General features: G+C 43.6%; 1 protein-coding gene across 1 annotated transcript in view; it reads left to right on the top strand.

Annotated features, from left to right (window-relative positions):
* The window catches only part of AK9 (adenylate kinase 9), a gene marked incomplete at both ends in the record, with an annotated part of 106,867 nt that overhangs the window by 61,567 nt on the left and 17,788 nt on the right, over nt 1-27,512 (top strand). Inside the window, 8 exons of the mRNA XM_080938205.1 lie at nt 4,317-4,529; nt 4,888-5,148; nt 6,771-6,895; nt 10,555-10,774; nt 12,030-12,095; nt 20,192-20,398; nt 21,083-21,301; nt 22,242-22,455. Of these exons, the coding sequence (XP_080794331.1) occupies nt 4,317-4,529; nt 4,888-5,148; nt 6,771-6,895; nt 10,555-10,774; nt 12,030-12,095; nt 20,192-20,398; nt 21,083-21,301; nt 22,242-22,455 (1,525 nt within the window). The remainder of the gene's footprint in view (nt 1-4,316; nt 4,530-4,887; nt 5,149-6,770; nt 6,896-10,554; nt 10,775-12,029; nt 12,096-20,191; nt 20,399-21,082; nt 21,302-22,241; nt 22,456-27,512) is intronic.

The following is a 27,512-nucleotide window of genomic DNA, read 5'->3' as shown; positions in this document are numbered from 1 at the left end:
GTTTTTGTTCCTCAAGCACTGAGCCTAGGGCCTTATGTGTGCTGGGCAAGAGATCAGCTGCTCAGCTGGACCCCAGCCCATGGTCATGAACGAAAGTTCTTCATGACTCTTTAAAATGCCAGGGCTACTTAACGTGGGAGAAAAAAAGAACACCCAGGAAAACATAAAAGGGAAATCCTTTTACTTTCTTTTTCTACAGGAAATAAAATTTGATTATTGATGTTACAAATATTTTATAAATATAAGCAACCGTGTGCAAGTCAGCTCTGGAGCAGCTGGAAGGCTGTTCACGTGAGGATAATGAACAATGCTCAACAGGATCAACCCGGATTCAGTCACAGGTCTATATCACTGAAACCAGAATGACAGCAAACATCTACCATGTGGCAATCGCCAGATTAGGCTTATATAAACAATAAAGCAGGGGGGTGTTCTTTCCATATGGATCTTTACAAAGAAAATAGAATTTGACGAGTTAAACAAGCAGGCACTTGTAATTAACTTATTGCCTAATTTAAGTACAGTGACGTAGGATTAGGTGAGCACACATCGGCAAATGATAAATTCTGGTTTCCGTCAGCAGCTTACAGTGCTTCTCACCAAAGAGCTGGTGTGAGCATGGGCAATGGGTGTGAGGTCTACCCTGCTCCTAGTCAGTGTTTCTTCGTCTAAAGTTTTCTGCAGAGTTTTGGGGCATTATTCTGTGCTCCCTCTGGTCTGCAATGGAGTTGTCCCTCCTGCGTATCTGCAGGCAATTCCTGAGCTGTCTATAATGTTGAAAACTTGTGTTTTTATATCTGGCCATCTTTAATACTCCAGAATAAAAATCTCCCCAGTCACAAAGGACAGGGTAAGGTGCTAGCAAGAGCCTGGCTTCGGGTATGGGGCATAATTAGATATAAAATAAAGGTGCTTTGCTCCAGCTATCACAACAGCAAGAGCCAAAAGCATTAAACTGCCTCCAGACAACTCAGCTGTGTGTAAGAACAAGCTCAAGAGTATCAGTGGTGTTAAACATCAACTTTGACATGCACTCAAGGATCGTCAAATCTGCCTCTGTGTGTGCGTGTGGTGTGTGTGTGTGTGTATACATATATATATATATATATATATATATATATATATATATATATATATATATATATATTATTGTCTGCTGTAGATCTAACAAATACATCAGCACTGGATGATGAGGACGTTGAGAAGGCTGTCAGTATTACAGCATCCTGTAAATTCAGAACAGGAAGCAGAGATAGAGACAGAAGCAGTGATGGACACATGATGTGAGAGCCACGTGGTTTGAAAAGTAGAAAATGTGAACTGAAGTAGGCGTCAGCTGGGATGATGGTCGTCTAGACACTGCAGAAGAGGGAACTGGGAGTCATGAAGCATCCAACGTGAAGCAAAAGAGGAGAGACAAGAAAAACAATGAGAGGAAGGGAAACAGGCCTGCAAGGAGCTTCAACGGCCTGGTCTATGTATACTTGGAACCCTTGGGAACTCTCCGAGGCCTTAATTAGCATCTTATTGCTGTGAAGAGACTCCATGACCAAGGCAACTCTTACAAAGTCACATGAGGAAAACAGACCAAGTCATATTCCTGCTGCAAATAACTTCTTAGAAGGGGCAGGAGAAGGTCATGTCACATTCACAAGAACAGCGATCGGGTTGACGGCCTGTTTTTCACAGAAACCTGTGCAAGCCAGAAGAGGGAGGGACGATAGCTGAAGAGGAAGACACAGAGGTGTATGCCTAGTAACTATCTTTAAAACTGAAGGCAAAGGGACTAAACCACCAACCAAAGAGCACACATGGGGGACCCATGGCTCCAGATGCACATGTAGCAAAGGATGGACTTCTCAGGCATCACTGGGAGGGGAGGTCCTCAGTCCTGTGGATGCTCAATGACCCAGGGTAGGGGAAGGCTAGGGCACTGAGGCAGGAGCGGGTGGGCTGGTGGGGGAGCATCCTCATAGAGGCAGGGGGAGAGGAAACTGGGAAGGCAGATAACATTTGAAATATAAATAAATAAAATAACCAATAAAAATGGGAAAAAACTGAAGGCAAATTAAAATTTTTCAGACATACAGAAGCTGAAAGAAAGAAAAATGTCACAAATGTTGCCAAACGTTTGTGGAAGAAATAAAACAGTCTCTATATGAACAGAAACTAGAGGGGAGGGAGATTTTCCAACTCGTCCTATGAGATTTATGCCTTTCTGTTAAGACATACCAAGGGAAAGACAACAGTTGACCACTCCAAACACTGAGCTAGAGACTCTTAAGAAAAATTCAATGTTTCAAAAGAACTGTATCAAAACAATAATACATTATCATATCCAAGCAGAGTTTGTCCCAGGAAGTCTTGCTTTAACATTTGGACAACACACAGTGTAACTCATCATTGATGGGTGGCAGATGGTTATCTCAATTGATGTTGAAGCAGCATTTGGCAAAATCCATAGTCCATTATTGATTGTATAAAACAAAAGGTGTGTGCTTACAAACCGCTTCAAAAACCAAGCAGGGCAAAGGTACCTGGGCCCCAGCTGAGGAGCGACTGTCAGCTGTTAGCTGCTGGGAGGGAGAGCAGTGTCCTTAAGGGCGTGGTTCCTGGCAGGTTGACGGGGCTCAAGCAGATGGTCCGGCACTCGTGTGTACGTGGACAATGCTAAATGGAATCAGTCGGTCATTTAAAAAAAAAAAAAAAAGACATCAGGTTAGGAGAGAAACTGGTCCAGTGTGAGGGGAAGAATTCAGAGCCAAGATGACTGAAATACATTCTCTGCAGTTATGACATTCTCAAGGACTAAATTTAAACCATTGTGTGAAAAAACTAAAGGGAACGTTCTCATCTTGATAAAAGATATTGACTAAAAAAATTATAAATAATAGCCAGCACACTTTTAAAAAAAGCTCGATACTCCCCCCTCCCAAATCAGCACAATGTAAAAATGATCCCTCTTCACTCCTGACAGCTGGCCCCACCCCTCTCCTGACAGCTGGCCCCACCCCTCTCCTGACAGCTGGCCCCACCCCTCTCCTGACAGCTGGCCCCACCCCTCTCCTGACAGCTGGCCCCACCCCTCTCCTGACAGCTGGCCCCACCCCTCACCTAGGCGTGCACACAGTAGAGCTGACCCTAAAGGCAGGAGAGTGGGTGAGCACCAGGAGAGCTGGCCCTGCCCTAGTCTGCCATAAGGATACCTTCCCCTCTCCTCTGCCGCCACCCATCCGAGGCTACAGCACTGGGGAGAGCACCCCTACCCCTCACCTGGGCAGCACGGTAGAAGTCAGCCAGCCCCGAGGACATGAGCTCGAGAGCTGACCCTGCCCCTTGCAGGTGTGGCACTGGGTGAGCTAGCCTGGGGCAACGCCAGAGAGCTCACTCTGGTGGCAGGAAAGATGGCAGGCTGACCAACTCAGCTACCTCCCAGGCCCAGATCCAGGGCTTAGAGATGACCACCTAACAGTTACCCCATCTGTGATCTGCTGGGATGCGGGAAAGGCCAGTCCTGAAGACCCAAAGCTGCAGAGCCTCCATGACAAAGGACAACGACAGGACATCCAAGAGGAGTCCCCGGTAAAGATCCAGTATAGACAGTGTAACAGAAGCCAGAGACCTCGAACCAGACCAATGACCCACTGCAAGTGGGGTTGCCAGGGCAGAGGGCAAGTATGGAGGGACTGGGAGATTAAGTGGGGTCGGGGTGCATGACGTGAAACCCACAGAGTCAATAAAAAGTTAAAGAAGAAATATAAAGAACGTTCCCTCTTGCCTCTGCAGTTCCTCTCGGTCTGATTTGCTGGTTTTGATCTGTCGCCCGGTTGGGTATAAATCCCACACAGGAATGACCCCGAAACCCAGCAGTGATCCCGCAGCCCATCAGAACACAAAGAGCTTTGCTTTTGTCAGGAGCACCGCCCTTCAGCAGCTACTCGAGTGCCCGCCCTGCCCCGGCAGTCCCCAGTGGACGGCCAGGAGTGAGTGAGCTACAGCCCCAGCAGGGTGGAGTGTGACCTAAACCTCTGCCAAGCAACGGCTGCTCACTTTCACGCCACCACGCTCAACCTGACTAGTCTCGGCTTTGCTCCTTTTGTGGACACAAGCAATGCCGCAGAGTATTTTGCACAGCATTGCATTTCTAGTTTCAAAGCTGCTGCGTTTGTGCGTCAATGCATGTCTGGCTTTTAGGTATGCAGAGCTATTTGCCCGACAGAGTCTGAAGGGGTGCTCCTGGGGACAGGTGAGAAAGTGTACCCACTGGCGGGAGGAAAATGAAACTGGAATTTTTTACTATTGAACAATATCTCTAGGGTGAAGAAAAACTTAAAGAGAAGAAGAGACACTTGGGCGATACCAAACACTTCTGCCCGGTGGTTCTCAAAGAAAACTTCGTTCTACAACCGGGCAACACGGACGAGGCCGTAAAATACCGGGAGAAGATTTACTACTTCTCAACTGCGGAGGCGAAGGAGAAGTTTCTGGAACATCCTGAGGACTACGTGTCCCAGAACGAACCATTAAAGGTGAACAGCGCCATCCCTATGCTAGTGACGGCTCCCACGTGCTCCCGTCAGTGTTGGTTATGGTGACGTCTCTGACCTCACTACAAGCCAACAACCAGCAAACAACATTCCTGTCACAGAAACAAATAGATTATGAAGCTCTGCTCCTCAGTTCGTTAGTACCCCGTTTCTCTGAGACCCAGACAGCCCAAGCTCAGCCCCCCCCCCCTTGTCACTGTCCTTTACTGGTCTGGTTGAGAGAGGTCTCCATATGCAGCTCTGGCCTCAGAATGTCTGAATGCTGTGAACCAGGTATGAAGCAGGCTAATTACTCAAGGTTTCTTTTCCTTTACCCCCCCGCTCCCCGCCCCCGCGCCAGGCTCCTCCACTAAGGATTTGTCTTCTGGGCCCTCATGGCTCTGGCAAAACTGTGTGTGCAAGAAAGCTGGCCGAAAATTTTGGCATTTTCCACATTCAATTTGACGAATTTCTCCAAGAAAAAATGCTGCTCAAGGCCGAAAGGAAATTCGGACCTGATTTTGAAGACGACTCCGAGGAGGAGCAAGCGGCGAAGCAAGAACTTGAAGAGCTTGCAGCTCAGGCGAATGTGAAGATTGAAGAAGACAGTCCAAAGAAGCAGGTAACAAAGCTAAAGTTAGCCCGTCAGCCCCACGTGCCCAAGCACGGGTAACTTCCTGGGATCCTGGGGACCGTTGTTCATGGAAGAAAGCAAGCCATGTGTCTTCACCTCAGTAAACAGAGAGAGTTGTCCCAACTCCGCTGAATATGCTTGTCCCGGATGTATGGCCCTTTTCTTCTCACATATGAAACACTGAATCTTATGATTCTAACAAAAGTCAGGAAAATGTCTCCTCACTGAATGGTAGTAAAGCGTTTACTGGGGACATTTTGTCTATGAGTCTGACTTATAATGTAAGGTTTCTCGCTATCGTGATTTTTTTCTGTCAAATGGTATTTTTAAAAGTGTCCTGTTGCTGCCAATGGAGACTTTAAAATATTAATATTTTATATTAATTTGATAATTTATTAATATTAATTTAATAATATCTGGTGAGGCCTAATAGAAAACTTTATATATGTCTCTTAAATGCTTTCAACTTGGGGTTGTGAAAAGAAATTTTTGGATTCTAATTATTTTTTAAAACCATTTCTTATATATTGAAGCTATTTTTCTCCTAAATGAGTCCCACAAATGGACCCAGACACAGTTACACATAACAGAGGGACTCTGAGCAACCTGGATAGTGAAACATAGTATCTCAGTAGGTCATGAGGCAGGTCCTCAGACACAGCTTCAGTGTTTGCCCCTGTATTGTATAGTCAGGGAGAAAATAGTATCCAATAAATTTAATGTATACTAACCCAGGTTTTCATATATAGGCTTAGATTTTTTTTTTTTTTTAGTGCAACAAAATATTTTCCTGTTTTCTGTTGATGCCGATTCTTGTTGTTGTTGTTGTTGTTACTGTTGTTTTCCTTAAATTATCTGATGTCTCTGGAGGCACATTAAGTAGTTTTACTCTAGATAATATGCCTTAGTCAGCTCAATGGCTGGGCCACTCCCAAATTTCCACGTGGCTAACACACACCCTCCTCTGATATTTCTGAATTAGTACTTACTAAAACCTAAATTCCATCCTGGCCGCACCAGACCCAGCTGGGGCTGCTCTTTCCCGGCTCTTACACGTGTGCTATGCTTGCTGTAGGCCTGCTCTTCCTGCACTCTCAGTCCTGATCTTTCTGCTTTCCCAAGCATGGCAGTTCTAAATACTCCTTCCTCTCTTGGTCCCCTTGCCCCCGAATCCTAAAGTCCTGCCTCTCTCTTCTTGCCTAGCCATTGGTGGCTGACAACTTTATTTACCAATTGAAACTAACCAGGGACAGGGACTCTCAGTGTCTCACATGTGGGATTCTTGTACAATTTTGGGAACCCAATGAACGTAATATAAGTGTTAAACCAAATCCACAACGGGTGTGTGATGTGAATTGAGCATTTTTTGGGGGATGGGGGATATCTCATTGTGACCCTGGTGCCATACGTGAAAGTCAGTTATGTTCGCATGGTGACTTCTCTTAGCTACATTAGATGCTACTTAGTATCTAATCATATATACTGCTGCTCAGAACTCCTGTTTTAAAATGGTTACAAGTAGCAGCATCAGAGAAAAACACAGTTGTAAAACAGTACTGTTTCTCAATGGGGAACTTAAGAGTCTCTCATCTTCTAACTTCTGCCCTTAGCTTCCAGACGTACAGTTCACAGAGGAAGAAGAAGCAATCAAGCTGAGTCTAACTGACAACGAGCCCCTGCCATCGGAAATTCTAGACCCCATCCTTTCCGAGTGGTGGCTGAAAGAACCAATACGGTGCCTTCATTCGCAAGGGCTCCTGCTTCTTGCCCATTCTATTTCCTTTGTTCTTAATGGTAAACTTAGTCCGATTGATAAGCAAGAATCTGCTCTTTCTCGTCCATATAAACTACACATTAAAACATCTGTGCTTCTGAAAACTACTGGTACCAGAGACCTATCCCAAAACTGCGAGGCCAGTAGGTTTTATGGTCCCCGGGAGATTCTAGTGCATAGCCGTAATTGAGAACGGTTTTCTAAGCCCACATACCCTCATGCTGTGCGGAACGTTTTCCCTGTATCTTTGTAATGCCTGCAAGCACGAACACCAGGTATCTGTCCGCTCTTAGCCCATTAACGAATCTCTACAAGAGTCCTGTCCCACAGGATGAATCCTCAGATCACTGCAGTTTAAATCTCTCCTCGTTTTCCTACCTACCAGAAGAGCAACTGTAATTTATCAAGTCACCTCACTTAGTGCATATGTGAAAATTAATCATCACAGTCACTTCTCTCAGCTGTATTAAACACTTTTAATATTTAATCACACCAAAAAAACTTGGTACATAGAATGGGATAGAAATTTGCATTATGTCAGTCTGAAAAACAAAAACTGAAATACAGCTCCCTTGGACGACTATTTCCAGCTCCCCTAGGCTTCTGGACACACTGTCATCTGCTGCCCGTCTGGAAGGAGCAAGTAGGATTTAGCCATAAGCTTTTTAAAATATTCTTATCCCTATATTAGATCAATTGCTTTGGGGAACTTGGGAAATGACTCCACAGCTGTATAGACACGAGTTGTTCTTCATTAACTTAGCTCCTCACACACACACTCACACACACACACACACACACACACACACACACTCACACACACTCACACACACACACACACACACACACACTCACACATACACACACACAGAGAGAGAGAGAGAGAGAGAGAGAGAGAGAGAGAGAGAGAGATCTATATAAAGAAAAAGAAGAATCAAAGACCAAAAAAGTTAAGTCAATTAAAAAATTAAAATGTCTGGGGTGGTGGCCCAACAATTAAGGGCACCAGGACCCAGAATCGATTCCCAGCACCCACATAGCAGCTCACAACCATCTGTAACCTCAGTTCCAGGAAGTCTGGCATCATAGTTCATATACAGACATACAGATAAAATACACAGAGAGCAAATAAAAATAAATAAATCATTTTTTAAAATTTAAAATATAAAGTAAGAACAGTATAGATGTCTGTTTAGAGATAAACAGACACGCATTCAACTTGACACAAAGAGTTTCACTGTAAAGTTTAAATGCTGTGTATTACACAGCCATCACATTTTGCTAGGATAAAGATTTACAGTGGCATGCTTTATATGATATTAAACTTTGAAAGATGCACATGCATAGATATATAGATGTATATATATATATATATATATATATATATATATATATGGATTATAATATGATAGATAAACGCACGAAGAAGTAACTGGAAAGAAACAAGACTATTTGGAAGCTGTGTCATGAATGCGTTATTGAGATGTGTCAGCCTTCCAGTTATTCCCATGGCCCTAAAAGCTTTGTCACCTGAAGCAAAATGTACACAGGAGTAACTGTCATTGGCTGCAAGGAGACCCTAGAGGAGCACGTCAAAAGCCTCATGGCGGAAGCTTCATTCCGGTCAAAGGTAGCACATTCCTTAGGCTTGGTTCTTCTCCTGAGCCGAGACATGGACGTTTAGTAAGCTTCCCTCTATTCATTATCAGTCAGAGAGCTGCAGCTTTAAACTACAAGCACAAATGTTACTTTAATCCAGTTTTATACTTTTTGAAGATAACCAATTATCATATATGCCTCTGCCTCTTGAACCCTGAGTTGTCACTCCAGATGGGATAGGAACGGAATCATATCAAAATTCCAGTGTAGGAATCACAAGAAGTTTGGCAACAGTAAAGGATATTTTAATACACTAAACACAGGGCTAGTGGAGGCCATGACCTGCAGCAGTTTTGCCACATACAACGCTTTCCGCCCTTACAGAAATATCATGGCTTAACAGATAACAAAGACTTCAGTCTCCTCCTGCTGTTCTAGAGCACGGCAGCATCAGAGCAGCATTGTAAGAGGATTTAATTTTAATATTTGCTGTTTGAGCTGATGAGTTGATTTTCATAAAAAGTCATCGGATGGATTCTGACTTAGGATTGGGACAGAATCTTCCAGAATTCTTGAAGTGGTCCTAAGTGCTGCTCCTACTCTGTGTTACATGTTTATACACAGTGCCATCCTCAGCACCCATCACACGTGCCTGACGAACTGAAGATTCTGTACATCCTACAGCAGCAAATACAGCCAAGATTTCACTCTTTGTTTGCTTGGTTTTTCTGCTGGTTTCTTGTCTGCTTGTTGGGATGGGATCTCATGGCTCAGTGCTAACTGGCCTAGAGCTCACAGAGATCCTCCTGGTTTTTACATGAAAATAAGCAAGCACATAAATATTTAACAGATGGTAAAACTGTGTGTATTGCCAAGGAATACTTTTAAAACATGTTTGGTTTATATATACAGGCCACTTACAAATTTCCCAAAGTCTGACATGGTAGTGCACACCCTTAATCCCTACCTTTAGGAAGCAGAGGCAAGCAATCTTTGTGAATTTCAGCCCAGCCTGGTCTACACAGCAGGCTCAAGGTTAGGTATGGTTACTAGTGAGATCCTGTCTTAAGAGAGAGAGAGAGAGAGAGAGAGAGAGAGAGAGAGAGAGAGAGAGAGGAGGGAGGGAGGGAGGGAGGGAGGGAGGGAGAGAGAGAAAGGAGGGAGGGAGGAAGAAAAAGAAAGAAAGAAAGAAAAAGAAAGAAAGAAAGAAAGAAAGAAAGAAAGACTCCTCAGACTGAAGGGGTCTGGCAAGTAGAGAAGGTGTAAAGTCTTTAAACTATTTATCACCCATCTGATAAAGTTAAAATCCATCGATACCTGTTCAAATCTATGATATGTGCAGAAGTGATGTGTGGAGGGCGCCTGCAGGCTCTGCAGCAAGCAGGAACGAAACTAGGTTCTGCTAGACGTTTGGGCACCGGCGCTGGACTAAGTCATCAAGAGTCTGACATCGGGCAGTATATTTTTGCCCTGTTTAAGCAAAGCCAAGGGTCTGGGATAAGTCAAACATAAATTCTGGAAGATGCAGACAGAGCCTGGATCATCAGACAGCAAAAGATCATCAGGTTGTAAAGGGCATCCATTCTGAGATCACAGGAAGGAGGATGGGGTGAACAGGTCTTTCCTTGGAAGGATGCCCGTGGGTTTAACTTTCCTGGCTCCTCCGGGGCTTCTCTGTGTGCACCAGCACATCCTACATCAATACATAGTATAAGTAGATCTATAATTGTTCATATTTGACTTTTAACTTATCATACAAAATAACAAGCTGTTTATGGCATTTCATAGAGATAGATAGTCTTCCCCCTTGTTCTTTTCCTCTCACACAATGGTTCCTCCTCTGATTTTATGCCATAGACGTGATACAGATGTTTCTAGCGAGGTAGGCAGGTAGATTGTGTACAGACAGACAGACAGACAAATAGATCTTAATATGAGAGAAACATCCGATGTTTGTCTTTTGGGTGGCTTATCTGAAATATCAGTGATGTTTTAAGCGAATTGTGAAATTTCCCTCCCAGCTCCACGGGCTTCATACTGGATGGCTTCCCGCGGTACCCTGAGGAGGCCCAGTTTCTGGGAGAGCGCGGATTTTTCCCAGATGCCGCCGTTATAATACAAGTAGATGATCAAGACATCTTTGATCGCCTCCTTCCCGCCCACGTTCAGAAGTGGAAGGCAAAGCAGCTCAAGAAACAAGAGAGGAAAAAACTCATCAAAGACATGAAGACAAAAATCAAGGTACACGGGAATATGTCTGTTTATCGCCTACTTAGGTTTCTAAGTAGTGTTCACCGAAATGAGATTTCGAATCTTAATGCCGCAGTTAGCATGAAGAAATTTTTCATCAACATTTTCATTAATAGGGGCTTAAAACTATTTGAAGCTTTTTTGCTTTTGTTTTGATAGAGTCTCTCTATATGGTCCTGTCTGTCTTGGAACCCTGTAGACCAGGCTACCCTTAAACTCACACATCACCGAGATGTCTCTGCCTCCCAAATTCAGGACTTCTTTGAAGCTTTTTTCCCCTGATCATCAATGTGTTAATGCTCCTCCTTCTAAATTAGTGGGGTTCAGGCCTCCCAGGAGGCGTCTCTCAGGGACAAGGGTGAGCGATGGGAAGCGACTGTGCTCTGAGCAGAGGACTGGCCGCCATGTGAAAACTCCCACCCACCACCAACTCTCGTGAGCGGGGGTCTTAGAGTTCATAGTAGTACTCCCCCGATGACCCGCCCGTGCTCTCTCCTGGATTGCCCTTTGAATCCTCCCATTCCTCCTTCCAACTGCTCACTACTTCTAAATGTCTGTCTGCATCAAGTCTCGCTGTCAGGGTTTGACCTGCCAGTGTGGTCCAAACCCATTTCCTAACAGTAGTTTTAGCCCCAGCAGGTGGAGCAAGGCCTTCCCTGGGTAGCCACACCATGTGCTCCTGGGTTTCCTTAGGGAGTCCTGCCCTGGGAGCTGCTGTACAGTTCTCTCTGGATCCCAGGAGACTAGGGGCACTGCCTGAATTGACACTGTGTTTTGGGAAGCAAGTGACAGAATATGTATTGTGATGCCCGAGACAGTGCCAGCTTCTGGCAGGGACACTATAATTAGTTAAGCCTGGGAAGTCCCGAGTCAAGCAACACAAAAAACCAAGGACATTTGAACAGACGATCCACTGTGTCAGAGACAGAAAAGAGCAGGGCATAAGCCTTCACTCTCCCTGCGCATATACCCCGGATGTGGGTGCTTCCCACAGAGAGGCAGCTGTGCTTGCAGAGACTGATGTCTCTTCACAGTAAGAAAAGTAATTTTCCAAACATTTTCAACACTTGGGAGGGAGAGAGCCCAGAATATAAGGATGTGCCGGGTCAAACATCGTCACGTGTTTTCCTGGTGAGGTTCTTACCCTCCCATCACACCCTAGCCCCAGCTTGAAAAGGTACATTACACATAGCAAGTGATTTTATCATATTTGTCCATTGTAAACCTGTAAATGTTTCCTCAACAGGATGATATGGTCGCTAAAAGAAGAGCGGAACTTATTTTGGAGAGAGAGAGAAAAAGGAAAGGGGACGTAAGTAGATAGTGTGTGTGTGTGTGTGTGTGTGTGTGTGTGTGTGTGCATGTGTGCATGTGTGCACGTGCACAGAACACCATGATCATGATCTCAACAGTGGAAGAAGGAGAAATACATGTTTAAAAAGTCTATAAGAACTCACATAGAGTTTAGAGTTTTCAGGGGATTGGTAAAATGTATTTCTTTTAGCTTTGGTATGGTATGTGCTACTATTTTAAATGACTTTTTAGTATATTTATGATCAGAAAAGAATAAACAGCTTTTGTTTTTTTTGTTTTGTTTTGTTTTGTTTTGAGACAGGGTCTCTCTATGTTACCCCGGCTGTCTTGGAGCTTGCTACAAGACTAAGACTAAGCTTGAACTCACACAGATCCCCTGCCCCTGCCCCCCTCTGTTTGTCTGCCTGTCTGTCTCTCCCTCTCTATGCATCTCTCTGTGTCTCTCCGACTCAGTCTCTCTGCGTCTCTCTCTCTCTCTCTCTCTCTCTCTCTCCCCTTCTCTGTGTATGTCTCTGTTTCTTTGCCTCTCTCTCTCTGCCTACCCCCTGCCCCTGCCACCCCATCTCTACCTCTGGCTCTTCCTCCGCTGAGTTCTGGGATTAGAGGCATGCAGCACTTTGCTGGGCATGAACAAGAGGAAACCTCTAAGGACACTGAAGTATCCTCATACCAAGTGCACAGTGCGCTGCGTTTCTTTGGGATTTTTCACCCTTTGAATTGTCATCTTGCTTTCACGTTTCTCTCAGCCTCCACAGAGACCGGCTAGAAGTGTAGGTGTGAGGGTAGATGAGGTCTATAGAGCTGACCTAAAACTAAACCTAGAAGTGTAGGTGTGAGGGTAGCTGGGGTCTATAGAGTTGACCTAAAACTAAACCTAGAAGTGTAGGGGTGAGAGTGGGTGGGGTCTGTAGGCTTGACCTGAAAACTAAGCTCTGGAGAATTTCCAGGTGTGAAAAGAGGTGGGAAGAGCCTGTGAACTCTTGAAGTCTGACACATACTCAGTATGGTGTCTAGCCACCATTGAAGACTTAGGGTTTTGTTTTATTTGTTTTATTTGGGAAACAATTGTCCCAACATCAAACAGCCAAGCCACTCAAGGATCCAGAGCTCATAGGAGATTAAATGAGATGGCATTTTGTTTTCAGTGTGAAGTGTTGCCCCCACCTCCATCCCGTCCCAGCTGGTGTGTTCGAATATTTACACATCAGCTGGTATCTTGGTTTTGGAAAGTTGTAGAACCTTTAGGAGGTAGAACCTTACTCTGGGAAGTGGGTCATTGATGTTAGGCCTTGAGGTTAGAGTCCAGCCTCACTTCCCACTCTTCCTGGTCTACTAAGATGTGAGGAAGTTGGGGGTCCCAGCTGCACAGTTCTGCCGCCAGGCTTTTCCCTCTGTGGTGGACCAAACTCTCAAAGAGCAAGAAGCCTCCTCTTCATGATTTGCCTACACTAGCTAGCCTACCTGCCTGCCTGCCTGCCTGCCTGCCTGCCTGCCTTCCTTCATTCCTTTCTTCTTCCTCCTCCCTCCCTCCCTTCCTCCCTCCCTCCCTCCCTCCCTTCCTCCCTTCCTTCCTTTCTCCCTTCCTCCCTTCTGCCTTTCTTTTATTCATTAGCAAACATTCCCCCCCCCCCCCCGTGCATTAAGCAGGCATTAACTGGCTTTCATGCCTGATCTTACCTGAAGGATTTACATGACCCTTGGCCAGAGCTGATTTCAGCAGCAGACATGTTCTGCCACCAACTCTGTCCAAACTGTCACGATAACGTTTACACTCAAAATGACACTGTAACCTGGACTCAGCAGCAGTCAACTACCAAGAAACCCGTGGGAATCACTTTACACTTCTCAGCAGAGAACTGCTGTCAAACGAACCAAACACCTGAGACCAGAGACTCCTAATTCAGACCATGGTAACATGTATTCAGTCTATCTCCAGGTTAGAGTTCTCACTGGAAGTGGGAAATTATTCCTCTTTCATTTCTCTAGTTGTTAATACTTTCATTTCTTTTCTTGGTTGTTCTTCAGGTAAATCGGGGCCTTGACTATGTAGAAAAGTCTTGTGTTTTTAAAAGTGGAAGCTAGTTTTTAGAATAAGCTTTAAATGATCCCAATTTATTATTTTCATTCATACTTGTTAGCATTGGAATAATGGGATTTCTTCTCTTTTTAATTCGGAGATGCTCTACTTTGTAGAAAATAGAATGTTGTAAATTTTCCACTAAGACTTGTTCTTTATAAAATTGATTATGTATCCCATTTAAATAATTTAGACACTAAACTACAAGAATAAACTCCTGGGATTAATTTTCTTACTGTGTGTGAGAGGGAGGGACCGGCATGTCGTAGTGTGTATGTTGAGGTCAGAGGACTACTCAGGACATCTGGGGTTAGTTTTCTCATCCCACCATGCGGATCCTGGGGTAGAGCTCAGGCTTAACTACAGATGTGTCTTCCCACTTAGCCCTTGAGACTTACTGAATTGAAAGTTCATTCTGGGTTTTGACTGTATTTCCTAGCAGCTTTATGGAAATTGGGGTACGGGGGATACCCCTTGGCCTTGCCTCTCACAGTGCCTGTGGACAGGTGGAGGACATTTATCATCAGTGCGGGAATGAATTTTAATTTTTGATTTTTTGTTTGATTTAAACATTGCTTTGGTATGGTGACCACACCCGCGGTCAGAAAGGACTCTGGAGAGACGCCTTGCCTCCTCTGGGCTTCTAAAGGCTGCAGGGCAGCCGATCTTCGTCATCACACACATTGCTTAGGTTATTCTAGGCGAGGGCAGAGCGCGCGCCACATGCTTGGTAGCCTTCAGATCCCTGGCCAGATTTTCAGTGGCCTCCAGAGAGGCTTTTTTGGTTCTTGGCAAAGTTGTCAGTAGTAGATGGGACACCTCTGCTGGGACCCAACAGGGCAGAAAGGAGTCTTGAGGAAGTGGTGAGTGCCCACTGATCCTTCACATTTTCAAATAAGGGTGGAGAAGCCACAACACAGTTACCTGTCTGCATTGCGGAGATAGTTTCTTATCCGCTCCACACCCTTCACATTAGGTGTTGTTCCCAGCTTTCCCCGCTTTGGGGTGTGGGCAGAGAGCGGGGATTGGCGGCAAACCTGGTTTACTCTCCTAAAACTGACTCAGGAACACATGCAGACAAAGACATTTTAGCAGCAAAGCAAACCTTAGTAACCTGCAGGTTGGCTTCAGTGGCCCGGCGACTGTTTCCATAGATCCTAAAGGGAACACTGCCATCTTGTGGACACTCTGCCTCAGAACACAATTAAAGAGCTTTCTCTAAACCAGATCTCAGATCTTTCTAGAATCTCTGCTCTCCTGCCCACTGGCGCTGCCTCTCTGGCATATGGGTCTCGTCTACTAAGTTGAGAGACACAGGAAGGAGAGACCCCGGAAGAGCCAGGAGAGCAAATCAACAAAATCACTAGTAGCCCAGGGTATGTCAGAAGTACAGACACTAATGAGGGAAACACATTCAGGGGTCAAAGGGGAGTAAAACAGGGTTCCGGACAAAACTGTCTCTGGTGTCTTCTCAGGTCAGCAGAGGTCAGAGTGTGTGGGCTTGGAGGTTGACCCACACAGCTGCACCTGCTCTCAGCTGCTCCTGCTCTCAGTTACACCTGCTCTCAGTTACACCTTCTCTCAGCTGCACCAGCTCTCTAGTTGCACCTGCTCTCAGCTGCACAGGCTCTCAGCTGCACCTGCTCTCAGTTACACCTGCTCTCAGCTGAACCTACTCTCAGCTGCACCTGCTCACAGCTGCACCTGTTCTCAGCTGCACCTGCTCTCACTTGCACCTACTCTCAACTGTACCTGCTCTCAGTAGCATTTTTTTTTCCCAAAATTTTTATTACAATGCACTTACCTATAATTTGCTTGGTATTCAGTTTGAGACTTACTAAGGCTTTGAAAATCTATAGCTATCTTTCTTCACAGAACTGTCTAGGTCTACCCATGTATCACATGTAACCCTGGGATCTGTTAAATTTTTAATCAGAACCCCTCTTTAAATTGAGTAATTCTGTTAATGTATCCTCAAAATCACCAAGCACTCCTCCTGCTATCTCCATTCCACTATTAAGTGAACTCGAAAATATATATTTTGTTTCAGACGTTATCATTCTTAATCCTGTAATTTTCACTTGCTTGGTGTGTATGTTTTCCATTTCTATCCTGCAAGGTCACGGTAACTGCTTTCAAACTCTTGGTCAGTGACTCCAGCCCATGGGACAGGTCATTGTTGCTTTCTTAAGAATGGGCCACAGTTTCTGAATCCCCAATATCCTGAATAATGTGAGATTTGTGCTCTTCAGTGATAAAGATTATGATTCTAAGTATTGGATGCTTTTATCTGCCACCAGAGATCTTAGGGATTTGGTTTTGGCAGGCAGTTCATCTTGTAAGGCCAAGCATAAAGACTTTACTTTTCCTGCATTGGACAGTGACTCCAGTACACTATTAAGGAAGGTCCCTTTGACAGTCCCAGGTCAGCAGGATACTTGGAGAGAACATTCATGAATTGAATTTGGCATTGCTTTCCCTAGTTTTCTGATCTCTGAAGTTTTCTTTACTCTCTAGTGATGCTGAGTTTAGTTCCCCACCCCACCCCAGAAAAAAAAAAACCCACCACCAATAAAAACCCAGTAGACCTCTTGCTAGAATTTTAGTGACTAGGATATACTTCTAACAAAGGCTGCTCTCTGGACAAATATCAAGAATCTGAAAGCTCACCCTTACCTGGCTGCTTCCTTCTAATTCTGACTGTTTGTCAACGTGTCTGGCTTTAATCATTCTTTGGACCATCAGGATGAGTTAGAGAGGGACGAAAATGAAGGGTGAGGGGAGAATGGGGAAGAAGAAAAAGAAGGGAGAGGGGAAAGGAGAGGAAATGAGGGAGAATGAGCTTACTTCTTTCTGGTGAAAGCAGATCTCTTAAGATCATAAAGTCTGGAAAATATATTTCCTATAATGATGATGTCCAAGATATCAAGGGGAGAAAGCCTACTAAGGAGAAGAGTAAATTGCCATTTACAAAAAAAAAAAAAAAAAAAAAAAAAAAAAAAAAAAAAAAAAAAATAGTCCAAAGAATTAGGCTGTGGCTCTATCAGATCATCTGATATAAATATTCTTAAGATATTGACCTTTTGAAGCAAAATGAATCTTACACCACAGGTCCTTGTCAAATTCATGTGCTAAGAACTACTGCATAATGCTGGGAATGTGTATTAGTGGCAGCCTTGTCTAATGGGACTGGATTCAACCCTGAGCACCATAGAAAAGCATATATAAAGCAAAGCAGACCACAATTCACCCTTTACATATAATTTGATTGTCTATAAAATGTTTTACTTTTTTTATTGCTGTAAAGAGCCACCATGACCAAGGCAACTTATAACAGAAAGCATTTAGTTAGGTTTACTGTTTCAGAGGCTTGAAGTTCATGGTGTTGGAATGAAGGCACAGATACTAGAACAGCTCAGCTGAGAGCTCATATCTCTAAACTGAAAGCAAAAGGCAGAGAGCACATTGGGAGCAGCATGTCTTTTGAAATTTCAAACCCCACCCACAGTAACACACTTCCTCCCACAAGACCACACCCCCTAATCCTTCCTAAATAGTTCCATCAACTGGGACCAGGATTCAAACATCAGAGCCTATGGGGGCCATTATCATTCAATCCACTGTAGAAAGTCTAAAAGGATAGGTTGCAGTAAAATTGATTAGGGTGATTTCTGTCAGTCCCTCATGTACCAGTGACATTTGCCTGTCCTATTAGGAAAGAACGTAGATAATTTCTATAGAAATTAAACTGACTACAGACAGTAGTACCACAGAATGATGGTTGGTGTCTTCCATCTCTTGAGCGAAAAGACCTAGACTTCCTGCCTCTTCTCATCCTCACATCTTAAATTTAAATATGATGCAACATTATTTATATCCAGAAAGCCCTACTTTGCTCTAAATTGATCAATTTAGTCTTTCATTTATTAATAAATAAACTTTAATAATACCATACTCTTGAGAAAAGTTATGAGCAAAACTGAGAATTCTGTGAACGAACAAAATAGTCAAAAAATTAAGTTGCAATTCAGAGATCATCACTAAACATTAAGAGTTCTCATTTTCCTCAGAAATTTTCAGAAAATTACAAAAAGAAGCATGCATGATTGTTGGTTGATGTCAAGGCAATACATGATTGGACAGTGGGAGTAGGGTAGAGACAAAGTTTTGTAAGGCAAAAGAGAGGTGGAAGGAGGAGAATTAACATGGAAGATGAAGGTGACCCATCTCCATCTGTGTGGCTCTGAGTAGCCATAGGTACTTATGTATACTTTCTAAGAGATGGATTTCTATAGGTCAATTTATCTTATCTACGTGGGCAGTTTATATCTTTGCCAACTGGTTGTAAGCTTATTATGTGGATAGATTGTGAATTGAGAATTTAACATATAAATCTGATTGATAAATTATTGATTGTTGAGTCATGATTTTACCAAATGTGGGGAATGTGAGCTAAGATCCCGGCTGACAGGGAGACAGCTGGGAGGAGGCGGCTCGTGGACCGTGTGGTAGAGAAAAAGATGGAACACATAGCTCCACACCAAAGCAGCTCCTGTGGAGTAAGAACTCCACACAGGACTGGTAGCAGCAGATTCATCTTTTTAATATTTACTACAACATTCCATAAAACAAAATATAGGGCTGGTGAAGCATCTCAGTAGGTAAAGGTGCTGTCATATTGCCTGGCAGTCCCGTGTGGTAAAAGAATTCCTCCAGGTTGTCCTCTAATCTCCATGTGTTGTTCCCTAATAGACAAACACAAAATCTTAATTAATTAAACTGTAATTTAAAAACAAAACAAAACAGGACACTATAAAAAAATCAGAGAGAAAAGGTTCATAAAATCCAAAATTATCTAAGATAAAGTTAAATAGGAGAGTAAAAATAAATCAAGTTTTAAAAAATATGGAACAAAACACAAGAAATATGAAAGAACCATGTATCTGTGGGGTGCGTCTGGGGGGTCACACCCAAGCTGGAGTTCAGAAATGTGGGTGTATGGGAACCATCTAAAAAATGCCAGGAAGGGGCTGGAGAGATGTCTCAGTGGTTAAGAGCCCCGACTGCTCTTAACCTGAGTTCAAATCCCAGCAACCACATGGTGACTCACAACCATATGTAGTGAAATCTGATGCCCTCTTCTGGTGTGTCTGATGACAGCTACAGTGTACTCACACAATGTAAATGTAAGAAGCAATTAAACCGGTTTTTGTTTTAATTGTTGTTGCTTTGATAGAACACCATGACCAAAAGCAACCTGGGGAGGAAGGGTTTATTCAATCTTACACCTTATAGTGCCTCATCCAGGGAAGGCAGAGCAGGAACTCAAGGTTGGAACCTGCGGCAGGACTTGATCCAGGGGCTGCCAAGACTGCTGCTTACTTGCTGTTCCCGAACTGCCCAGTCTGTTTGCTTTTATACACTCGGGACCACCCATGGTAGGCTGGGCCCTCCTACAATCAAGACAATGCCCCACAGGCTTGCATACTCCAGGCTGTGGGGGGGCATTTTTGCTATTTAGGTCCCCACCTAACAGATGACTCAAGCTTGTGTCTAGCTAACAGAAGTCTAGCTAGCACTGTGTGTGTGTGTGTGTGTGTGTGTGTGTGTGTGTGTGTGTGTGTGTAGGCATGTTCATGTGAGCAGTCTATTTTGCTCTGATGACCTTCCATGAATTAAATTATCCAGGCCCCTGCCCTAAGTTCCCATCCTGTGAGATAGGTAGTTCCCATTTTAAAGATCTTGTTCCAATTGGCAAGGCAGCAGGTAGTATTTTCTAATCTCTGAGACGCATTGGTTAGTATTTTTAAAGACTATCAAAAACATACCTCTAGGCATAAATAGCGTTTATCATCCCATCTGTTTGCTTGTGGGAGAATCACAGTGTCAGTACTTGAAGACATTGAGTGTCTAGGTGTCAGCCTTCACATCCATACACGTCACTGCCAATGTTATGACATACCAGTGTCATGTGACACAATTTAGGGAGAGAGTAAAGGGTTCGTTCTCTTCCGTAGAGCACTTTTAGAGATGAGGACGAGTTTAGTGACGAAGACGCTGAAGATGAGGATGATATTGAGAACATCCTCGAGGAAGAATTTCCAAAGGATGAAGAAGAAATGAGCGAGGAAGACGAGGAACAGGAAGGAGATGCAACTGATCGCCTGAGAAGCGAGCTGGGGGAGAAATTTGAAACAGAAACAAATAATATCCAAATGATACAGGTCATGACCCTCCCTTCACCACTACTTAAAGAATAGAAATGTGGGAATGCAAAGAGGGTGATTAGGGTCTGTGTGTGTGTGTGTGTTTCTGTGTCTGTGTGTTTGTGTGTCTATGTGTGTATGTGTCTGTGTGTCTCTGTGTGTGTCTGTGTATCTGTGTATCTGTGTATGTCTGTATGTCTGTCTGTGTCTGTGTATCTGTCTGTGTGTGTGTATGTGTCTGTATGTCTGTGTGTATGTCTGTGTGTGTGCATGTGTCTGTGTCTATGTGTTTCTGTGTGTGTGTCTGTGTGTCTGTGTGTGTATGTGCATGTGTCTGTGTCTGTGTATCTGTCTGTGTGTCTGTGTGTCTATGTGTGTCTCTGTCTGTGTGTGTGTGTGTCTGTGTGTGTGTATGTGCATGTATCTGTGTCTGTGTCTGTGTATCTGTGTGTGTGTGTGTGTGTGTGTGTGTGTGTGTTATTTCAAAAGAATATTTCAGGGCAGCAGGCAGCATCACTTAACAAGGTATGAGATTCACAGATGGAGAGCAGCCTGGCTCCCTCCAAGGTCAGCATGGGTTTACCTTCCCACAGGTAGCCCCTCATAAAGCTTACACAGCCTAGTATGTCTATCACCAGCTATGTCTACATGCTGTAACTTAGAAATACTAAACACATCAAGCTTTCTAATTTCTCTTTCCAGGATGAATTTGAGAAGGTTCTGATACCAATAATTACGGTCAATGGAGCTAGGAAAATGCATATTGTACAATATGTATTGAATTTGAAATTGAAGCCCCTAGTGGAAAACCGTGCAAGCATTTTTGAAAAGTGTTACCCAGTATCCTCACACCTCGCTCATAAAATGCTCTCGTTCACCTACAAACACATGAGCTCGTTTGGCTACTGGGACCCTGTGAAGGTAACATCAGAAAAGCCATCAGGAAACCACCATCCCTCACCTTTTTAACGTTGCTTAGGAAGACATGGTCATTTTGGAAAGTTGTAAATATTGTATAATGCTATCCATTAATATTTGGAGGGCTGACATGAAGCCATCTGACCCCCACCATTGCTTCTAGAAATAATATAATGTGGAGCCAACAGTCCACCCCACCTGACTTTCTTTGTGTCCCTAGCATTTACTCTCAGCCAGGGATGTCATTCCCATCTAAGGATGACAAACAACATTGCATTAAACAATCCCCATCAAGGTCAGGCACATCCAGGATGGTATCGCCAGGGTGAAATCCAAAGCCTAGATGAAGTGCGCTTGAGGCCTCTCACCTTGTCTAGCAGTTGGACACCATCTCACAGGACCCCCATGTGGAGATTTCTCTGTGGATGTCCACTCCTGCCTCTTCCTCCTGTTCTAAAAACCTTGGCCTATAGTTTATCATTTTGACCTTATTTTACCATACTCACCTTCATAAAGGCCCTGTCTCCATATAGTGATATTGACAGTAAGAGCTTCAACATAGGAACTGTAAGAGTAAGAGAGAGGGGACATAAGCCACAACACCGTTTTAGACATGGCTCTGTTTGAGAGGATAAATTAGTTCATGAGTAAGTGGAACAATCTCATCCCCATTGTCAGAAACATTCATTTTAAGCACAAGTCATTATGAAGGAAGTAGGAAGGTAATTTTCATGAGTTAAAAACCAACTAGAAAGCCTTGCCCTGACCACCTATGCTGTGGACCAGCCTGTACTTTGTATGCAGTTATTTTGTTAGTATTTACAATTAGGAGCTTGCTACTATGTAAGGAAAATTACATTTTTATATTTTGCACTCTTTTCAAACATATTGAAGGAAATGCTTTATAAGTTAAATCTGACTTGTGAATTCAATTGTATCTCAGCTAAGCGAAGGAGAGACAATCAAACCCTTTGAAAGCGCGGAGAACCCGTTGAACCCTGTAATCCACCGTCACTACATCTACTTCTTGTCTAGTAAACAAACTAAGGAGAAATTTATGATGAATCCGATCAAATACATCCGGCAACCCAAACCCAAAGCTACTATGCCTGTGAGGATTATGATTGTGGGACCTCCCAAGTCAGGAAAAACTACAGGTGAGTGTCTTTGCTTCTCAAGCATCAAGGGTGCCCTAAAACCCAGCACCCAGCACCAACTCTGCAGGAACCAACTCTGCAGGAACCAGCCGTAAAAAGTTGCCATGGTGACTGCTAATTTACATCCCCACCCACCAACAATGTACAAAAGAATTCCTTTTTCTCTAGTCTTTGCCAGAAATTGATTGATTGATTGATTGATTGATGGGGGTTGATTGATTGATTGATTGATTGATTGATTGTGGCCCTGTCTGTCCTGGAAAGTTGCTTTGTAGACCAGGCTGGCCTGGAGCTCATGGAGACCTGTCTCCATCTGCCTCTGCCTCCCGGATACTGGGATTAAAGGTGTGCACCTCTACCACCCAACAGAATTTATCTTTTTAAGATAATAATTATAGTGGCTGGATAGAGATGGGATCTCAACATAAAAATTACTGTTTGCATGTATTTCGTGTAGGATTCTTGTTTCTAGTCATCAAGGATGTTAAGTTTTTATTTTATTTTATTTTTTTTGTCTAGAGTGTTGATCTAGTAGTGACAGCGAGCTAATGAAAGGATCCACCATTGTTGCACTGGGGCAAATCTTTCACCAGCAATGTTCCAGCAATGTTCATTCATAAAAGAGGATGCTCTGATGTTATATACGATTGTGTCTTCTTGATGCCCCTGCTAGTTGCCCTCTTATCACTGTGACAAGTATCTGACATGAGCATCTCAGCAGGTCAGGAAGCACAGAGCTCAGGCGAGAAGCAGACCGAGTTAGTACTTGAAAAGTTTTCCTACCAGTGTCCCATCTTAAGGGGCCACACTTCGCACCCCAAACACACAATAACTTTCCAAAGTAGTACCAGCATCTCGTAAGCAAGTGTTCAACAGTCTGTTGGTGACATCTCACATTTAAATCATGCCTCTCCTTTTATTTAAAAAAATAATCATAGTTATTTGAGAATTTAATGCATTGTCTGTTGGTCACATTCAGATACACCCCACCCCACCCCAATGCTATACCCACTCAGCTTAGAGCTGTTGTAGCTTATCCACAAGAGAGGAATACTCAAACATGGGTTTGAGCCAAAAGAAAGTCTTCATTAGCCAGGCTTTGTTTTTGTTACGACAGATACGGATGTCTATGTGCTAACTTTTAGAGCCTGAATGATACTTTCATAATGGAGTCAGTTATGCTAAAGTCTGGGAGCCTGTTACAGTACATAACAGTCCTTTTATCAATATGATGTGACCATTGTCTCTTCTAACTAATTTGGCTTGAGGTCTGTTTGGTCAGATCTGAGTATAGTTAACCTTGCTTGCTTTCAGATTCTTTTGCTTAGAATATTGTTTTTCATGGTTTTAGTTTGCATCTATGTATATCTTTGTTGGTAAAAGTGAGTTTCTTGCAGACAGCAAACTGTTAAAACTTTTTAATCCAATCAGCCAACCTAATTCCATTTATGTGCACCCCATCTCTTGAAAGGCATCTGTCTGTTTTGTTTCCATTCTAGTTATTTAGAATAATTTGTGTCCATCTCTGCATTATTACTGTTAGAGTTTGGATGCTTTGATGAACTGACAATGTTTGATTTGTTTCTAATTCTCATTTGACAATGGAATTCATCTCACCAATGAATTCCAGTCCAGCATCATGAATTCCTTTTGTCTATTCTAGTCTTAAAAGGTCTTTATTTCTCTTTCTATTATGAATAATAACTTGGTTAGATATAATCATCTATCTTCCTTTATGACTTGAATCTCTTCCCTGAAGTCTTCCTGGCCTTTGGAGCTTCTTCTGAGAAATATGCATGTGTGATTTGATACTTCTTTCATGCGTATTTTAATATTCATGTGTATTTAATAATTAATATTAATATCTTTTGATAGTTTGCTATGGATCTCGAGTGTCCCGTTTATTCTGTCTTACTTTTTTCTATTGCTCTCTGAATATAATAAGTCCTCAAGTTTTGCCTTCAGGCCCTGGTATTCTTCCACTTAATCTAAGCTGCTGGTGATGCTTTCAATTGCTTCTTTTAAATTTGAATTATTGAGATAATCATTTTCAAGATTTCTGGTTGGTTCTTTTCAAGCATCTCACCCTTTTCTGTCTTTAAGCATCATGTACCCCAATCCCACTCATCTCCCCATGCCTTGATATCTGCTCTCCCCCCTTGCAACCTCTCTAGTCCTGAAAAGAAAAGAAAAACAAAGCAGAATATCTCCATGTGTATCACACAGTATGCCATTGTGATGGTTTGTATATGCTCGGCCCAGGGAGTGGCACTGTTAGAAGGTGTGGCCTGTTGGAGTGGGTGTGTCCCTGTGAGTGTGGGCTTCCAGACCCTCATCCTCGCTGCCTGGAAGCCAGTATTCTGCTATCATCCTTCAGATGAAGATGCAGAACTCTCAGTTCCTCCTGTACCATGCCTGCCTGGATGCTGCCATGCTTCCTGCCTTGAGGATAATGAACTGAAACTCTGAACCCGTAAGCCAGCCCAAATTAAATGTCGGCCTTGTAAAAGTTCCTTGGTCATGGTGTCTGTTCACAACAATAAGACCCTAACTAAGACAGACGTTGGGACTGGGGTATTGCTGTGATAGGCCTGTTTGGAAGAATGTGGATTTGGGGACTTTGGATTTGGAAAGCCATGGAATGTTTTAAGTGGGGCTTAATGAGCCATCCTAGTAGGAATGTGAAAGACTTTGTTGCCGAGAGTGATTTGAACTGTGCAGACTTGGCCCAAGTGGTTTCAGTGTAGAAGAGGTTCAGTATGTGGTCTAGAGACTGTTTTTGTGGTATTTTAACGAATAGTGTGGCTGCTTCTTGCCCTTGTCTGAAGAGTCTGCCTAAGACTGAGGTGAAGAGACACAGATTAATTGCATTGACAAAGGAAGTCTCTTTTTAAACTTTTTATTTATTTATTATGCTTACAGTGGCTTTCCTGTATATATGCCTGCAGACCAGAAGAGGGCACCAAATCTCAGTATAGATGGCTGTGAGCCACATGTGGTTGCTAGGGATTGAACTAGGTCCTCTGGAAGAGCAGCCTTAACCTCTGAGCCGAAATGCTCATCACAGACTTTGTTCTCTGGTTAAGCCTCACTTTGAATAACCATATCAAGCTTAGGAAGGAAAATATGAAATCTGTGGTTTGAGTATTAAAGGAACACCAGGAAGCAAAATGGAGCTGACTCCTGTGTTCAAAGATATTTAATTGAATTAAGGGAGAGGTAGCCTTGGGGTAAAATCCCACCCAGATAAATCTAGGTTCAGGTATGGTGCTACACACATTTAATCCCAGGAGACAGAACCAAGCAGATTTCTGAGTTCAAGGTCCATCTACAGAGCAAGTTCCAGGACACCCAAGTTTAGGCAGTGAGGGAGTTGGAAAACAGAAAACTGGTCATAGAATAAGGGGAGGAGGCGCTCCAGCCCCAGCAAGCAGCAGAACTCGGCAGCTTCAGCCATGTGGCTCTGGCTTTAGAGTCCAGAATAGAAAGGACCTCTGGGACAATCAATGCTGGTCAGCTACAGCTAAGAAATTAGTGATGATTAAGAAGAGACCAGCATCACTGAGGTGAAATCTTCTGGAAAGTGTTTTCTGAGAGCACAAAGAAGCTGTGGTCCAGAGATTGTTGTGGTAAAAATAATTTTTTAAAAATGTAACCTTTTAACCCATGCTAGTGCTGGCACCATTAGGGCCACATGGCACATGTGGACCCAGCTGCTACTCTGCCAGTTTGCCCCCTAGGCAGGTAGTGACCATGTCTGGCACACACATTGCATTCTCACTCCTCCCAGGCAACAGAGCCGGATCCACACACTTGAGCTGCCTCTCTGCCCGAAGTGAACTCTGCCCACATCCCCTGTAACCCGGTAAATTCAAAGCTCCAGAAGCTTGTAAATTAGCAACTAGATTTATATGTTAAATTCTCAACCCACAATACATTCAAACAATAAATTCACTGCCAACAAAGGTATTAACCACCCACCGAGATAAGATAAAACCAATCTAGTTCACCTTGATCTGAACCATCCTCTTCTGGCGTCTCCATCTTGAATCTCCTCTCTCCTTCTCTCCTGCCTCACAAAAACTTTGTCACTGCCTCACTCTACCGTCCAATCATGTATCACCTTGATCTAACTAGTGCCAGCCCTCACCTGCATATAGACATCCACCTACAAGAGATGGCCAAGGTTGTACCTCATGCTGCAAGAGTCACCCAGGTGGTACTGGCTTTGAAGGCATGAAGGGGTCATGGAAAACAGCTGAGGCTCAGCACTGTGAGAGGCCATGGAAGGCCACTGGTGAAGGTGCAGCCTCAGTTGTATTTGATGGCCTCAAACATCTTGGGGTGTCCAAGACATCCTCAGTGTTACAGCTTCTTCTTTCAATGTCTGGGGTCCACACATGATCTTCTGGGCTCCTCCAAAGGGCTGGTGTCACTTCTCCAGCTCTTCCCTCTGTAGCACTCTAAGCTCAGGTTGATCCTGAGCTCCAGTGCCAGTGTTGTTCTTGGTGATCCTCCCATGGTACTGGCATCTCCAATACACTGGGGTCTTCCACTGCAACTGGGCTTCAATGCTTCTCATAGGCTCTCCTCATGATGCCAAACCTCAACTCTTTGTAACACTGAGGATGTCTTGGACACCCCAAGATGTTTGAGATGCCAGAGCTGTCGGCTATCTGCTGAGGAAAGCTGATGACAGGGAGTGGAACCAGCCCAGGAAAAAGAAGTTTATTGCAGTCAACAAAGATAAAAAAGGAGTTGGAGATCTGAAGACTGCCTTGGTATCAGATATGGAAATGAGGAGTTTGGAGTTTCCCCAGCTGGTTTCCTGTATTTCCTTGGGGATTACAGTTAAGAGATTGGATGAGTCTCTGAAGAGACTTTGAACTTTGGACTTTTAATGTTATTGAGACTGCTATAGACTATGGGGACTTTTGAAGTTGGACAAAGTGTATTTTGAATTATGTTATATTTAGGTATGACCCCCATAGACTCATGTGTTTAAACAAGCCTATGAGGACCAGGGAGTGGAATGTGATGGTTTGTATAAGCTCAGC

The sequence above is a fragment of the Micromys minutus genome (genome assembly GCF_963924665.1).
Source record: "Micromys minutus genome assembly, chromosome: 25".
In the NCBI taxonomy this organism is placed as follows: Eukaryota; Metazoa; Chordata; class Mammalia; order Rodentia; family Muridae; genus Micromys; species Micromys minutus.
Note: the sequence above shows the minus strand (reverse complement) of the source record. Positions and strands in the feature narration are given on the sequence as shown.